Raw genomic sequence first — 16775 nt, forward strand, 5'->3', positions numbered from 1 at the left:
CTATCCATCATCCATCCATCCATCATCCATCCATCCATCCATCCATCCGTCCATCCATCCATCCATCCATCCATCCATCATCCATCCATCATCCATCCCTCCATCATCCATCCATCATCCATCATCCATCCATCCATCATCCATCCATCCATCCATCCATCCATCCATCCATCCATCATCCATCCATCCATCCATCCATCCATCCATCCATCCATCCATCCCCACAGTGGGGGGAACGGGCAGCATCCCACGGGAAAATTTTGAGGAATTGCACCTTGTGATGGTCGATGCCTCTTCCAAGCAGGAGGAGGGGAAGGTTTCAGCCCCAACCTGGGGGGTGTAACCTGTTCCTTGCTGCCAGGTGTTCCTGAAGCCGGGGGTCATGTCCAGGCTGGAGAAGCAGCGGGACAAGCTGATAGCCCAGAAGATGACTCTGCTCCAAGCTGCTTGCAAGGGCTTCCTCAGCCGACAAAAGTTCAAGAGATTGAAGGTACCCATCCTGTGGGTTGGGGATACCTGAGCCCACCCAGGTCAGTGCTGCTGGGATATGGCCCACAGCACCCAAATAACAGCTCTTCTGAGCTCCTTTGAAGTGTCCCAGCTTTTCCCTGCAGCCATGAGGTGCTTTGCTGTCATCCCTGAGCTCCTCTGCCCGCCTTCCCTCTCCAGCCCGGTGTCCCAGCCCAGCCCTTCCCGGTGGTCCCGGTCCTGGCTGGGTGAGGTCATCGCTGCTGTGTCCCCCCAGATCCAGCGCCTCGCCATCCGCTGCATCCAGAAGAACCTGCTGGTGTTCCAGACAGTCAGGCACTGGCCCTGGTGGCAGCTGCTGAGCCACGTGCGGCCCCTGCTCAGTGTTAACCTCGCCGAGGAGCAGCTCCGTGCTAAGGAAGTGAGTGCCAAGGGCTGGGATGGGATGGGATGGGATGGGTGACGTCCATCCGTCCACCAGGACAGGTCAGGGTGCTTTAGGGCCTCTGCACTGGTGGATTGGTCAATTTGGAAGTCACTTCTGCCCAGGCAAAAATGTTTTTCCTACCATCCAGAAGTTGCCATCTGTTCTTAGCCCAGTGTCACATGTTCTGCTGTGGTAGGACAAATGACTTGTTGCTTAGAGGGACAGTAGCAAACACACCATGTCCCCACAGTGAAACCCCATCCCAGGGTTCCCCCACTGCCCTCCTCGTGCCCTCTGCAAGCTCCAGGGGCTGTCCCCTCTGAGCCAAACCCCTGGGGATGGGCTTGTCAGCCTGTGGTGGAAGATGAGCATTCAAACACGCCTGTGACAGAGAGGACTCCACTCTGTGCTGTCCCCAGTGCTGTTCTGGCATCCACCTGTGTTGCCCTGGGTGATGGGAGATACTAATGGACATTTTTTGTCCGATGAAAGGCTCCTTTCACCCCTCTGCACCTTCTGAGACCCATGCTAAATTCCTACTCTATCTTCCCTGGAGTCCTGCTCCCCCTCTTGCCTTAGCAAGGTTGTAACAAGATGTTTCCAGGCTGGCTCAGATGAAATAAAAGCTGCTCAAGCCTCTGTTTTTGTCTCCAAACCCACTCGGGATCCATCAGGCCCCATCATCTGTTAACCTCTGTTTTTATCACGACTCTGCATGTTCTGCTGCTGCTCAGTGTTGGACATCAAAGCGGGACAAGGCTGCATGGAGCAGCTCCTGCTGCCTGGGAAGGAATCACAGCCAACACTGTGCCTTGGCACTGTGCTCTGATACCTGCCAGGGCCCTGGGACGCTCCCTGGGCATGATCCAGGCCCCTGGCTGTTCATCCCAGGCTTTTGAGGTTTGCTGCTCTCTCATAAAACATGCTCTACACACACCAAAGCTGACATTCCCTCCGATGGAATTCATGTCAGGAGCTGTAGTCCCGGCAATTTGCAGTGAGCAGCCTTCAAAGTTGCCTGGTAAATTTTATTAATAAGGCAGCTATGTCTCTTCCACTTATTTTGAACAGAAAACAAGGTTTTCATAAATAAACCGAGGATGCTGGAACTCTCTGCATGTGTTTTTTTCCAATCTTCCCTAGGAGGAGCTGGCGGCGCTGAGAAGGAAGCTGGAAAAATCCGAGCAGGCGTGCAGCGAGCTCAGACTGACTACAGAGAGTCTGGAGAGCAAGGTACAGACTCAGAGCCTCTGGTACAGCCCCCAGAACATCTGAGACAGACCCCAAAACCTCTGCCACAGCCCAGTTTGGCCAGGCTGGGAAAGGAGCTGATGGGGCAGGAGCACCAGTTCCATCAGAGCAGGAGCAGCCATGGGGAGGGGCAGCTGCCAGGGATGGTTCTCTGGACAGGACTCTGGACAGGCTGCAGTGTCCAGCTGCAGAATTCCAGGCTGGCATCACTCCAGGCTGCCCAGAGCAGCTGTGGCTGCCCCATCCCTGAAAGCATCCAAGGCCAAGTTGGACAGGGCTTGGAGCAGCCTGGGCTGGTGGAAGGTGTCCCTGCCCATGGCAGGGGGTGGGACTGGATGAGCTTTAAGGTCCTTTCCAGCCCAAACCATGCTGGGATTCCATGTTCCCAGCTGGCTGCTGGTCCTCTATGGGTTCTGCTCTCGGATGCACAGCTCCTTGTGATGTGCCTGGGATTTTGCCAAGCATCATGAGGAGAAGGAGCTCCCAAGGTTTCTATAAATACCCTGGGTTTTCCCAGTTCCCTTGGCTGCAGCAGGGCTGAGCTGGGTCTAGGCTGCAGCTCTGCCTGGTGGAGCCAACAGCCCCCAAGGCCAGCACCCTCCTCATTACCGGAGGTAAAGATGATTTAGTTTAAGCTCCTTGGGAATGCTGAGCAAGGCAACTGCCTCAGAGCAGACCTCAGAAAACACCGTCTGCCCAGAGAGAGAAATCCTGTGGGATTTGCTTACTAGCTCCAACCTGTGGGACTCCCTAAGGAGCTGGTGCCTGCACAATGTGAGGTGCCTTAAAATGCTGTCAGACATGGGAAAGGAGTGTTGGAATGCTGTGTTCTCCTGTGGGCCCGCTGCCTCTGCAGCCCCTCGCTGGACCGGCTGAGCAGGAAGCACCACGTGCCCGTCTGCTCTGCGGAAAATGGAATTGATTTTCTGGATTAATAATCCTCCCCTTCATTCACCCGTTCCTGGTTCCAAAGGAAATGTGATGCAATGCAGGAGGGCAATGGAGAGGTGTGATGAGCCCTGCCTGCAGTGCAGGCACAGGCGCTGGGCTCCTGCTGCTGACACTGCCCGGCGCTGGTGTGCGCTCCCAAGAACAGGCAGAGCTGTCAGGACTCTGGATGGATGTGGGATGGCAGAACCGTCCCCAGCCATGCCCACATTGAGCTCCTGCTCCCCCAGATCATCGACCTGACCACGGAGCTGTCGGATGAGCGCTACAAGGGCGATGTCACCTGCCAGGCCCTGGATGGGGAGCGGGCGGAGCGGCTGCGGGGCACCCGCGAGCTGCAGGAGCTGCAGGTACCAGAGCCCTGAGCCCCTGTGCAGTGACAGCGGCCGTGCCACCCCCTGACACAGCCCTCCTGAGTGCCCCAGAGCCGGGTAGAGCTGCCCCCTTCCTCCCTTCCCCAGAGCAAACACGACCAAGTGCAGAAGAAACTGGAGTCGGTGGAGAAGCAGCTGGAAGAGGCCCAGCAGCTGGTGCAGCTGCGTGAGATGAAGATAAGCGGCTCTGGGGGAGGTAGGGATGTCCCTCCAGAGGCAGTGCATGCTCTGGGCATCCAGCCTGACCTGTGGGGCCACAGAGAAGAGGGCAGAGTCTTTGTGTCCCCCCCAGTCAGTGCCACTCTTCAGCCCTTGGCCACTCCAGAGTGTTCTGTCACCCTGCATTGCTCATCCAGTGGGAGCTGGCAGTGACAGCTCGGTCACACAGCTCTGGCTCTGGCATGGGGCTGGTGGTGCTGTGCCCCAGGGTGCTGCTGGCACTGCCTGGCAATGCTGGCACCTCTGTGTGTGTCTGAAATGTGTGGGGTGAAGAGGAGGCTGCTGAGACACAAGTGGGATGGGATGGGATGGGATGGGATGGGATGGGATGGGATGGGATGGGATGGGATGGGATGGGATGGGATGGGATGGGATGGGATGGGATGGGATGGGATGGGATGGGATGGGATGGGATGGGATGGGGTGGGGTGGGGTGGGGTGGGGTGGGATGGGCACACATGCTGTGCCTGAGGCAGGGCACGTGTTCTGTGTGAGTGGGGCAGCCCTGGGCTCACAAAGCAGAGCAGTGCCCCGTGAGCTCTGTGCTGGTGCCGCTGCCTTGTGCATCCCCAGCAGGACCACAGGGGCTGGTCAGGCCCCAGCACCCACCCTGCACCCCTGGGTGTCTCTTGTTGGCAGAGGACGAGTGGCAGGTGAGGTTTGACTGCGCCCAGACCGAGATCGTTTTCCTGCGGAAGCGGCTGGCACAGCTGGAGGAGCGCCTGGAGGCAGAGCTGGGCACCCGGACAGGGCTTGAGCAAAAGGCAAGTGCTGCCAGCCCAGGAGGGGACAGGGACACCCAAGGGAGCAGGGCTATTCTAGGGCTATTCCTCTCCCAGCTCCCAGGAGCTTTGCAGGGCTGAGGCTCAGTGTTGCATCTGGTTCTTGTTGCTGCTCCCACTGACCAGGGAAAACTGGATATTTTCTACTGGTTTGAGCCTCAGAAATCTCTTCTGCATGGCAAAATTCCACCTTGGTCAAGTTTGAGCATGGGCAGGGGGTTTTTAGTGGTGGGTCTTGGTGCTGCTCTGGCTTTAGGAGCTGTACAGGGCTGTGCTCCCCCATCTCTCACACAAAGGGCTGCTGGTGGAAGGAGCTGTCAGCTCCCAAGCTTTGCCCCGAGGAGGGAAGAAGCATCCCTGAGTAGTGCCTGGGAGCCAGGTCACTTCCCATAAGGATAAAACAAAGAAATAAAGATTTCTCATGGTACATTAAATAGTAATAAGAAAGAAGCTGAGTCTTAGGAGCTTGGGTAAAGCGAAGCAGCCCATTTGCTCTCAGTTAGTCTGGAATTACAGGCTTCATTAATGCAAGATTTTGCTTATTTAAAGTCATTCCTTAACGACTCCATTCCATGAGGTGGGAGAGCTCTTCGTGTCTGTCCCAAACACAGTGTGAATCCTTGGGGATTCCAGTCCAGACGCTGCTTTTAGCAGACAAACTGGGGTCAGGCATTGCCCCGGGGCAGCTCTGCTGACTCAGCAGGAGGGGTTGAGGATGCTGCAGGCACTCGGGGGGTGCCTGGAGCTGGAGGGGTCACAGCACCTCAGGTTGTCCTTGTTTAGTGAAAAATCTCTGGGGACTGAAGCGAGGCTGAGTCCTGGAGGGGCTTTTATCCAGGGGGGTGTGTGCTGTGGGGTCTATGAGATTCCTCCTCTATGAGGTGCCCGTGTCCACCTTCTGTGGGGTTCAGGGGGCCCGTGTGTCCCTCCCTGGACATGCCACAGTGTCTGTGCCCCCTCCTGCAGCTGGGTGAGGCACAGGCTGCGTGCCAGGCGGCGCGGGACGGGGCACAGCGGCTGCGGCGGCGCTGCCAGCGCCTGGCCTGCGAGCTGGAGGATGCCCGGGTGCTGGCCGAGAACCAGCAGAGCCGCAGCCACGAGCTGGAGAAGAGGCAGAAGAAGTAAGGCTGGGGTAGGGCTGGAGGTGCTGGAGAAGGTGCCAGGGAATGGGGAATGGGGAGGGTTGGGGTGAGTGAGGAGCTGCTGCAAGGGTGGAGCTGTTTGCATCTGTTTCAGCTGCTGGGAGTTATTTTTCCACCCCGTTGCTGTGTGACTGACATGTGGTCTGATCCCAGACTGGTTTGGGTTGGAAGGGACCTTTAAAGTTCATCCAGTTCCATCCCTTGCCATGGAGGGGGAATATCCTCCTCCCACTATCCCAGGTTGCTCCAAGCCCCGTCCAGCCTGACCTTGCTGTGTTCCCCTCCAGGTTTGACCTGCAGTTAGCCCAGGCCCTGGGACAATCTGCCTTCGAGAAGAGCCTCCGTGAAAAGCTGTCCCAGGAGAACACCAGCATCCGCTGGGAGATGGGCAAACTTCAGCAGAGCCTGGAGGTAAGAGGAGAGCCCACTTTGCTGTGTTGTACCCAGTTTTGGGAGCCTCTCTGGGAGTCAAGCAATTACCTTTGCAATTAGAGCAGAGGCAATCAGGAAACTTGATTCCAATTTCTCTTAGCACAGTTCAGTGTGTTTAAATAACTTTCCCCTTCCAGAAGAAGGGCCGTTGCTACAGTGATCCCCATCCCATGATTCAGCTGATCAGGGCCACCCCCATTTTCACTGGGGTCACTTTTGCTCTTCCTCACATTCCTACCCCCAATTCCCCCTTGGGGAAGGTGCTGGTCTGTGCCCTGTGGGATGGTGCTGCACCGTGGTGGCAGGAGCGTGGCTGCTGGCATGGGGGCAAGCCCCAGGGCTGCTGCCAGCACCCCCAGGCAGTGGGGGCTGCAGGGAACCCAGGGGGGACACCCCAGGGGAGTGGGAAGGTGAGGTCAGGATCAAGAGGGGAAGGTGGGGATGGTGCTCTCGGTGTGGGGCGGGGGCTGCCCAGCCCCAGCTGCTGCTTCAGGGGGTTTGGAAATGCAGCGGGTTCTGAGAGCGGGGTGTGAGTGTCTGGGCTCTGAGCCCCGCTCTGCCCAGCACAAGGAGGCCGAGGTGGCCAGGCTGGAGCAGCAGGTGGCCGTGCTGGCCGGGCGGGTGCAGGAGCTCAGCAGCCCCGGGGCCACGGACACGGTGCCTGCGCTCAAGAAGAAGCTCTGGGACCTGGAGGGCAGTGCTGCTGAGCAGAAGAAGGAGCTGGAGAGGCAAACAGCAGCTGTTGATCACCTGGAGCAGGTAATGTGGGGCTGGGGGAGTCTGTCCCCACTGGGCACATCGAGCCCAGGCCAGCACCATCCTCATTCCCTCGGGGCTGTGCATCACCTCTGGGTGTTTCAGGCCCACGAGAGGCTGGAGCTGGAGATTGAGCGGATGAAGCAGATCCACCAGAAGGAGCTGGAGGACAAGGACGAGGAACTGGAGGACACACAGAAGTCCTGCCAGAAGAGGGTAGGTCCTGCCTGGGTGGGTGTGATGCTGGGTGCTCCCCAAAGCTCCCCACGTCCCTAGGAGCCCTTCCAGGGGTCCATGTTCCCAGGGAAGTGCTGGGGTGCTGCTGTCCCACCATCACCCCAGCATGAGCCTCAGTCACAGCCTGGGGGTGCAGATCAGGCTTTGGGTCAGGGGTGAGCCCCTGGCAAGCTGGAGGGGCTGTTGGGGACTGTGTGTGATGCAGCACATGGGTCCACTGCTCCCAGTAACACCACAGTCACACCAAGGGCACCAGCTCCAGGGCTTCGTGTCTGGGAATGATTTGCAAGATATCCCCTTTCCTCAAGGCTACCAATGAGGTTGATGGGTGCCAACACGAATGCCAGAGCTGCAGGGCATGACTGGGTGTGCTTCAAACAGCCCATCCTGCCCCCAATGTCCTGCAGGTCCCTGGACTGCTCCCTCTCTGCTGCACTGGCACTGCCAGGGGTAGGACATGGCCCATCCATGGTCCCCAGTGCTGGCTGCAGAGACCTCGGTGCACTCCCTCTCCAAATGGAGAAATGGGGTTTGGAAATGGAGAAATGGCATTTGGAAATGGAGAAATGGCATTTGGAATGCCAAACCCCCACTGTGGCAATGGCCCTGCCCTGCTGGGACTTGGAGGGGTGACCGGGCACTGAGCGTGGCTGGGTTTCTCCCCCACAGCTCCGGCAGCTGGAGATGCAGCTGGAGCAGGAGCACGAGCAGAAGCAGATGGTGCTGCACGAGAAGCAGGACCTGGAAGGGCTCATTGGCACCTTGTGTGAGCAGGTAAGGGGCCAGTGCCCTGCCCTAAAACCAGGAGTGGGGATAACAAGGGCAGCCGGAGCAGCATCCTGGTGTTGGTGCACGTGCAGCTGCTCGTGGAGCTCGGTCCCTCATCTCCCCCAGATGCCATCCAGGCACTGGGATCTGGAGGTGCTGGGACTGCAGGGATCACACAGGAGCCACTAAGGACCTGCAGAGGGGAAGTGTTCCCTTATGCACAGGAGAATTATCCAAGCAGGGGGAGGCGTCTGCTTGCTCCTGGTGTTTCATGAGAGTCAGACTAGCCAGGTCTAGCCCTGGAGTGCATCCAGCTGCCTAGAAAAGCAGTTTATCCAATCCTGCTCATCACAGAGGAATTATTTGTTATTTTTTATTATTTATTATTTATTTAATTAATTAATTCTTTTTATAACTTTTTATATTTTAATTTTAAAACCTTAAAAAATTTTACTACTTAGTTTCATGGGTTTTTTTTTTTTTTAATTTAAATTATAAACTCATATTTTTGCTTATGGTTTCTAAATTTGGAAGCTTTTTCTAAGGTTTTAGGTTGAACTTGGTGTTTGTTTTTGTGTTTGGGCTTACATGCATGAGATTTTGAGAAGTTTTTGTGCTTGGAATTCCTACATGGAGGATCTGTCCTGATGCCTCCTGCCCACCCTCAAGCTGCCTTGTCCCAGTGCCACCCACCCTGGCACAGAAACGAAGCCCTGTGTCCTCTGGCTGTTGGCACGAGCTGGATTTCACCATTCCAGCAGCCCTGGCACTCCCATGTGCTCATTAAATGGGATAAATCTGGGATCTTTGCAGCCCTGGAATGAGGGGCATATTTCAAGTAGACACAAAATGTGTCTTATCCAACACAACCCTCCTGTTCCTGCCTTAGAAAATGTTTTGGGAACTGTCACAATAAATAATGCTGTATCAAAGCAGGGGATTATTACAACAATCCAACGTGTGGGTGGAGGGGAGCTGAGATGGATGAGGGGGCAGCAGGAGCTGGGGGGGCTCAGGAGGAAAGGCCCCTTGTCCCTCCAGGAGAGCCCCCAGCCCACCAAGGGCGGTCCTGGCGTAAGGGAAGGGGAGATGGGGCCATGCAAAACCACAGTTTGGCAGCAGCTATTAAATCAAATCCTGCCTTTGTCACTTAAAAATGCTGGGCTGCAGTGGTGGGAAGGGGCAGCTGGTTCCAGCCATGGCACCAAATTTATCCCCTGTGGTTGTGGACAGACCCTGAGTAACAGGAAAATGATGTGAGCAGCATCCAGGTCCAGCTGGAGGGATGGCAGGAGGACAGCAGTGGTGGTGCTGCAAACACCCTCTGGTTTGCAGAGGACAGTTCATTAAAAAATGGGAAGAAAGCAGCCAACCCAGAAAACTAATCAAGGAAATGGAGATGCCAATGATTTCTTGTTCCAGCAAATTCCAGCCAGCTCTAAACCAGGCTACAAGGTCAAATCCACACAGTTGATTTTAGTCAGTGAACGGAAAATAGGAGAAGGAAGGGGTTTGAAACGAGAGCCGTGGAAAACAACCTAAATGGAAAACGTTCTTATACTTCAGTTACGCTGAAATCAAGCACTGAAACAACATCCCTGTTTATTTGGTTGTTTTCTAATTCCTTTATCCCTGTAACCATGGTTGCTCTCTCTCCAGGTTGGGAGCATTGAGGGTGGGTTTTTTTAAGGTACTCCTTGCAGCTGTGGGGCCAGGCTGTCCCTCTGGCCACAGGGGTGGTCACTGGGGAGGATGTGGCCGATGGAGATCAGGGCTGGGCAAATGTTTCCAGAGGAGCAGCTCTTTGGTGGGGACAAATACGGAACACCCTGGATGTGTTCAAGGAACAACTCGCCTCTACACTCAGTGCTCTGGTGCAGCTGACCAAAATATCCCTAAATTGCGTGGGGAGCGCTTTGGGGTGGGTCGGAAGGGCCTGATAGGGGTTCCAGGGAGCAGCAGAGCTCAGACACCCCCTGTCCCCTCCCCAGATCGGCCACCGCGACTTCGACGTGGAGAAGCGGCTGCGGCGGGACCTGCGGAGGACCCGAGCCCTCCTGGCCGATGTTCAGCTGCTGCTGCCGGCCCCGGCACAGCCCGCAGGCAGCGCCCAGGAGCTGGAGCACCTGCACAAACAGGTAGGGAGGGAGCTGCGGGGACCATTCCCATCCCCAGACCATTCCCATCCCCAGACCATTCCCATCCCCAGACCATTCCCATCCCCAGACCATTCCCATCCCCAGACCATTCCCAGCTCCCCCGCTTTGACTGAGCGCTGACACCCGGGCGGGGTCGCCCGGGAAGGAGCATCTCCCTGTAATTAAGCCAGCGCTGGTGAAAGTGGGTTTCCCTTTTATTTTTATTTTTATTCCCTGTTAATTACCTTCTGTTTGGCGCGTTTCTGTGTGTCTCCTACGGCCGGGCTGGGGCGGCGTTGCCATAGGGATGCTGGAAGCGGGAGAGGGATCTGGGGGGGATTTGAGCGCAGGCAGCCCCAGGCTCAGCGGTGTTGAGTGACCTGGGGAGCGGCTCCAGCTCTGTGCCAGCTTGTGTCACCACACTGGGGACATCCCTGGCTTCTTAGTCCCATGGGGTGCCCTGCCACGGGGCTGTCCATCCCCTTGTGGGCCATTCCCAAGTGCCAAGCAGGGGCTCGGCTGAAGATGCTGGTGCTCTGAAACCACTCAGAAATTAATCTGTTCTGCACATTTCCCCTGGAAACAAACGAATCTGGAGGCACGAGCAATTCCAGCAACATCCAAGTGTAATTGGGAGGGTCGTTGTGCATAAATAACAGCTGTGAGAAGCAGCTGTTCCCAGCTGTGCTGAGGGAGAAGGGGAAGGTGAGCTGGGCCTGATGGAGCCAGCGGTGTGTCCGTGCCTGTGTCCATCACCTGGATGTCCAGGGCAGGGGATGGCCATTTTTTGCACTCACTAACTCACTCTTTAACTGTTGTTAAATATTATTGACCCAGTGCTGTAGTGCTGCACTTCATTAATCCCTCAGTGTTGCCCAAATCCCATTTTGCGGCTGGAGAGGTTGCACTGCCCCTGTTTTTTCCCAGTCCCTGGGGGTAGGGAAAAGTGGCAGGGTCCTGCCCTCAGGTCCCTTCCATGTGCTGATCTGAGGGACCTACACCGATGCTGAGGTGCTTCCTCTGCCCATCCTGGATCCATCCCGTAGTGTCCAGCCCCATGCCCAGTTCACCTGGGGAACAGAGCTGGGGAAATAGATCTTTACTCTAGAGAGTAAAGTCATAGGGAGAGCAGCTGAGGGATCTGGGAAAGGGGCTCAGCCTGGAGAAAAGGAGACTCAGGGGGGACCTTCTGGCTCTGCACAGCCCCCTGACAGCAGGGGACAGCTGGGGGGGTCGGGCTCTGCTCCCAGGGAACAGGGACAGGAGGAGAGGGAACAGCATCAAACTGTGCCAGGGGAGGGTCAGGTTGGACATCAGGAGGAATTTCCTCATGGAAAGGGTGATCAGGGCTTGGAAGGGGCTGCCCAAGGAGGTTTGGAGTCCCCATCCCTGGAAGGACTGGACGTGGCACTCAGTGCTGTGGGCTGGGTGACAAGGTGGGAATCGGACACAGGTTGGATTTGATGGACCTTGGAAGTCTTTCCCAACCTTATTGACTCTGGGATTCCTGCTCCCTGCACCCCTCTCTCCCTGTGATTCCATTCAGTGCATCCCTGGCTCCCTCACTCCATGGCCTGTGCTCGGCTCCCTTTGTGTTTGGAGACGAGCGAACAGCCTGGATTTTGGGAATGTGGAGTTTTTGCTGCACCACCAACACTAAGACTCTGCATGTGTTTAAAATGCCACATGGTTACCCTGTCCTTTAAACTGAAACAATTTCTAATGGCATTCATGACGACTTTCTTAAAAGCCAATGCATCCTACCACCAGCCCACAGACCTGCACAAGAAGAAAAACTCTGCTAAAATGCTACATTTCCGTTAATCAAAATCCATATGGCTGGAAGTGCAGCATTGTTTCTTAATAAGGCTGAGGCATCCATTTTATGCAGGTATTTAACAGATGGTGTTCACAGCAAACTAATGTTGTTCCACAGTTCATACATTATGCATTTTTTGGGGGGAATTTCAATTTATTCTTCCCAAGTGGGAAAATTCCATTACACGAAGTGAATTGGAAGCTGATGTTTAATGAGGGGTCCTGGAGATGCTTTTCTGTCTGACTGAACTATCAGGAGTTTGGTGGGAATTGTGGCAGGGAAGAGGCCAGTGCGAGGGCTGATTGTGAATGCTGCAGTTTCTGGAGCAGCTGGACAGGTGGGAAAGTCCTCAGCCATAAAACCAGGAGTTGATCTGAGTGGCATCTTCAACTCAACCCAGCAAAGCACAGAGACTTTTTTTCACCTGATGGAAGAAAGTTCTTCCTCCTCTAGTGAAAGTCTCAATCTCCCCAGGTAGAGGAGGGAAGCGAGCTGAGGATTGCTCCAGTTTTAGTATTCCATGATCCTCCCCACCTTTTTATTTTACTTTTTTTTAAGGGAGAGAGATGAAAAAAGAAAGTAAACCCTGAGAAAACAGCCTAAAATTCTCAAACTCTGACCATGGTACCATGATGTGCAGCTTTTCCCATTGCTCCCAGGAACTCCACAGGGAAACCAGGCACAGGAGCAGTGAGCAGAAAGGTTTAGTTTTCTTTTTCATAGAGAAAAAAAAGAAACCCCAAGGAGCAGGAACTGGATGTTCAGGTACAGCCTACGACAACTCCTCCATCCAGGCAAGGGGGGAAGTTTTCAGGATGATGCTGCAGCTTCCAGATGTTTGCAGCCCATTGAAATCGTTGTGATCTTAATGGCTGAGCTGTAAAACCCGAGAGCAAATTAGCGTTTATAAATGGGATCTTCCACGTATATTTGCAAATGCAATTTACGCCACGTGAAAAGCCCATTTGCAAAGCCCGAATCATGAATTGCTCTAATCAGGAATTACATGTAATTCACATAATTTTGCAAATTAATGATCCCGGCTCTACCTCACCGAGGAAGAGGGAGGATGTGCCATCGAGGCTGCTGGACTCACCAGGGCACTCAGTGGTGCTGGGATCTGTGCTGGGAGGTGCCAAGGAAGATTTGCTTGCCCTGTAAACCAGGAGGAGCAGCACGGGTTTAAAAGGCGGAGATTCTGTGTTCTTTAGCAGGGGAAGAAAAAAATTCCACTGTGGAAGTGGAAATTAACGTGGCTGTGTGGCAGGGGGACAGCGCCATCAGCATGTGGTTCCTGCTCCTTTAATGATGATTCCCTGCAACTTTTCCCAGCTGGAAGAGAGTCAAGCGAAGTGTGCAGAGGTCCAGGGAGCCCAGCAGACAGCAGCCCAGGAGCTGGAGAACCTGCACACCGAGCTGGAGACCCTCAGCAGAAGCAAGACCCTGGTGGGTTCCTGGAGGTGTCACCAGGGCAGGTGGGAGGGCACAGTCCCACCTCGGGAGGGTTTGGCAGCAATCAGCAGCTGCTGTGCTAAATCAGCCACTAGCAGAGTGTTTAATAAATCACCTCAGAGTGTTAATTACACCACGGAAGATATTTACAAAATGTCTGAGCGTATTTACTAAGCCTCCAAGGATATCCACTCAATCACCTGGACTGTTTGGAAACACCAGCCCCCCGGGTGGTTTAACGGGTGGATAGAATTCCTGCAAGGGAGCAGCATCCCGTGGCCTGCTGTGCCTCTCTGATGGGTTGGAGGCTGTTGGCAGCACATCCCAGAGGGGATTTGGTGGCTTCCCTGTGGGATCCAAGAGCCAGTGGTCCTGTGGATCCTCCTGCAGGTGGACGAGCAGCTGGTCCAGCTGCAGCACGAGAGAGCCGACCTGCTGAAACGCATCGATGAGGACCAGGAAGACCTGAACGAGCTCATGGAAAAGCACAAGGCTCTGATCGCCCAGGTAGGAGCTGAGGCAGTGTCTCCACCCCTGGGAGGGCTCTCAGAAAGCCCTGCAGGCTGGCACAGAGCAGGTGGTGGCTCCTGAGGGGGCACAGGTGGGTGGGGATCCCAGGACACTGAAGCTGTGATGAGGAAGGGAAGGCTCACTGCGCCAGCTCCTCTCACCTGCAGCTTTAAGTCTTCTTTCAAGGGATGTTTTGCCCTTAGTTCCAATTCTTGTGGAATTTTACAGCTGCCCCTTTGGGTGGTTTTTATTCTTGCTTTCACCATTCTCTCATGAAGAGGTGAAAAAGTGCTGCCAGACAGCCCTGGGGCTTTCAGTGCTGTACCCAAACTATGTCAGGCTCTCCCAAAGGATTGTCCTGGGAGCTGAGGGACCCCAAAGCTCCCATGGGAGAGGGGCAAGCTGGCCAGGCTGACAATTCACAGTCTGGTGGCCCTTGCAGAGGTGATAGGGATCCAGGACCGGTGTCTGGAAGGGTCCTGAGGACAGAGGTGACAACCTGGTTTCTGTCCTGACCCGCAAATACTTGTTTCAAAAATTAGGGAAGCTGCAGTGAGTTGGGAGAATTAAGCTCCATCTGGGCAGTCCAGGAGCAGCTCACTGTCCCAGTGGCAGGAGGTGCAGGCAGGAACCAGCTCTCTGCTCCGAGCCCTTGTTCTGATCCTGCTGCTCCCACTCCAAATTTTCTGTTTCTGCAGTCGGCCACAGACATCGCTCAGATCCGGGAGCTGCAGACACAGGTGGAGGATGTGAAGAAAGAAAAGCAGGGCCTGCAGGACAAGGTAATTCCTGCCCAGCCTGTGGCACTTCTGCTGAGGAGTGGGACCTCTTTAGGCTGGAGCAATCTTTTCCTGGCAGAGTTCTTGGGATTCACAGCCTGGCTTCTCCCTCCTCCCCTGCTGAGCAGCCGTGGCTGGGATGGGCTGACCCCGGGGCTGCCCTGGGGTGGGCACCAGCAGGGGCTGCACCCCCTCGCCTCTGTGGCTGTGCCAAGCCTCCTGGAGTGGTGGATTTAATTTTAAACACATGAGTAATCCCATTAAGTTAAGTGCTTTATTGGAGCGTGGCTAAGCTGCCGAGGAATCAGAAGCAGGACTTGCTCCCTCCGAGGCGGAGCGGGTGGTGCTTTGGAGATAGGCCGGATAAAAGGAGACAAATTCCCATAGTTCTAGGTCAAATTCAGAATCTGAACCTGAGCTGTACTGGGATCATCACTAAAAGGGCAGTTTCCTTTGGAGGTCTCGGTGTAAGAGCCGAGGAAGCAGCTTGGTCCAGGCAGCTTTCCAGAAAGACTGTGAATTTTTACGCCTGCTGTCCTCAAAGAGTGTGTGAGAAGAGAAAAGCAAAGGAGCCCCAGACACGTGTCCCTGGCCAGCAGGTTCTCCATTCAGAGCCACACATTTCTGTCATTGCTGTCAGGCCTGTGCTGGGAATTCTTTGGGAAGTGAGGGCAGAGCTTGGCCTCATCACCTCAGGGGCCAGGAGAGACCCCCAGTGCGTGGGAGGGGTTCAGCAGAGGGGTTCAGCAGAGGGGTTCAGCAGAGGGGTTCAGCAGAGGGGTTCAGCAGAGGGGCTGGGGGTGCTGACACAGCCCCTGCTCTCCCAGCTGCAGGCAGCTCAGGCCAGGGTGGCACAGCTGGAGCAGTGCCCGGCCGAGCGCTCCATCGTCAGCCGGCAGGAAGCCCGGATCCGGGACCTGGAGAGCCAGCTGGACTTCCAGGCCGTGCAGATGAAGCGCTTCGAGGTACCCCCTCCTCACCTGCGGGGAAAGGAGCACCTGGGAAGGGCTGGGAGGGACAGGTGGGCGGCTGGGGCAGCCCGGCTGGTCGGTGGCACTGCTGTCACCTCCCTGTGGGGCTTTCTGACAGCCAGCAGTGCTCACAGGGAGCTTTCCAGCACCTCACCTTCCCCTCACACCCCAGGTGCTGGTGCTGCGCCTGCGAGACAGCATCATCCAGATGGGAGAGGAGCTGGAGAAGGCGGCCGAGTCGGAGGCTCGGGAGAAGGAGAACACCAGGTACTACCAGAGGAGGATGGAGGAGATGAAGGCTGACATGGACGAGCTGGTGCAGAGGGAGCTGGAGTCCAGCCGCCGGCGCATGGAGCTGGTGAGGGGGTGCTCCTCCTGGGCTTTGGGTGGTCCCATGGCCACGGGGGATTCGCTGCAGCTGGAGGTGGCCCCTCATAACCTCTGGGTTGGTCTGAGGGCCCCAGAAAAGTCGTTTTCTGTGTGGTCCTTTGTGTGCTCTGGGTCTGGGGACAGAGCAGGTGCTCCCTGGGTCCCCGGCTCCTCTGGGAGGGGCAGGGAATTGCTTTGCATCTGTGCAGCCTCAAACCATTGAACCAAAGCTGTCCTTGAGGACCCTCATGATCCCTTTCTCCATGGCTGCTCTGGGAGCCTGGACAGTCGCTCTGCTCCACTGTTTTTTTGTGGGAAGGAGGTGGCTTTGCCTTCCCCACTCACAGAAATACAGTTCACGTGTGGATGTGGCACTTGGGGACATGGTTTAGTGCTGGACTTGGCAGTGCTGGGGTAACTGTTGGGCTGGGTGATCTTGGAGGTATTTCCATCCTAGATGGATCTGTTTTTCCAAGTTACTCAGGTCATTCCTGGAGCCCCTCGTGCTGGTTCTCCTCATGTCAGGCAGAACCAGGGTGGGTGGGAAATGGCCCTGCAGCAGCCCCTGAGAGCTGGTCACAGGGATGGGTGTGCCAGGCTCAGCCCAAGCACCAGATCTTCCTGGAGCTCTGGGCTTTGCCAAACCACCCCCGTGGCTGCAGCTCAGACAGAGCCAACCAGCAGCTAAACCCACTCCGAGCGAGCAGAGCCCCAGCTGGGTTTGGAAAGCAGCAAAAATAGCTTCACCTTCACTTTCCAGCCCTTTCCCAGCATTTCTTTTCATGTTGTTTCTTCCAGTAATCCAAGGGAAAGCCTCGCTCCCGAGCGGTAATTGAAAGATATTGCAGCTCTGCTGGCAGCAGGGCCGAATTAGGAGCAGTTATTTTATCAATAATCTTTTAGTTAGCAATCAAGGAGATTTCAGGATTTATT

General features: G+C 55.5%; 1 protein-coding gene across 3 annotated transcripts in view; it reads left to right on the forward strand.

Annotated features, from left to right (window-relative positions):
• The window catches only part of MYO18B (myosin XVIIIB), a 54503-nt gene that overhangs the window by 22170 nt on the left and 15558 nt on the right, over window positions 1-16775 (forward strand). For all 3 annotated transcript variants that reach the window (XM_088064885.1, XM_088064886.1, XM_088064887.1), the window contains exons 23-39: window positions 362-490; window positions 746-889; window positions 2039-2128; window positions 3325-3444; window positions 3556-3664; window positions 4327-4451; window positions 5436-5590; window positions 5899-6022; window positions 6608-6802; window positions 6905-7015; window positions 7706-7810; window positions 9796-9942; window positions 13094-13207; window positions 13604-13720; window positions 14422-14505; window positions 15330-15467; window positions 15646-15831. In XM_088064885.1, the coding sequence (XP_087921011.1) occupies window positions 362-490; window positions 746-889; window positions 2039-2128; window positions 3325-3444; window positions 3556-3664; window positions 4327-4451; window positions 5436-5590; window positions 5899-6022; window positions 6608-6802; window positions 6905-7015; window positions 7706-7810; window positions 9796-9942; window positions 13094-13207; window positions 13604-13720; window positions 14422-14505; window positions 15330-15467; window positions 15646-15831 (2193 nt within the window). The remainder of the gene's footprint in view (window positions 1-361; window positions 491-745; window positions 890-2038; window positions 2129-3324; window positions 3445-3555; window positions 3665-4326; window positions 4452-5435; window positions 5591-5898; window positions 6023-6607; window positions 6803-6904; window positions 7016-7705; window positions 7811-9795; window positions 9943-13093; window positions 13208-13603; window positions 13721-14421; window positions 14506-15329; window positions 15468-15645; window positions 15832-16775) is intronic.

Source organism: Pseudopodoces humilis, chromosome 20 (genome assembly GCF_049639895.1).
Source record: "Pseudopodoces humilis isolate 2021_Gansu_Grassland_sample_001 chromosome 20, ASM4963989v1, whole genome shotgun sequence".
Classification (NCBI taxonomy): Eukaryota; Metazoa; Chordata; class Aves; order Passeriformes; family Paridae; genus Pseudopodoces; species Pseudopodoces humilis.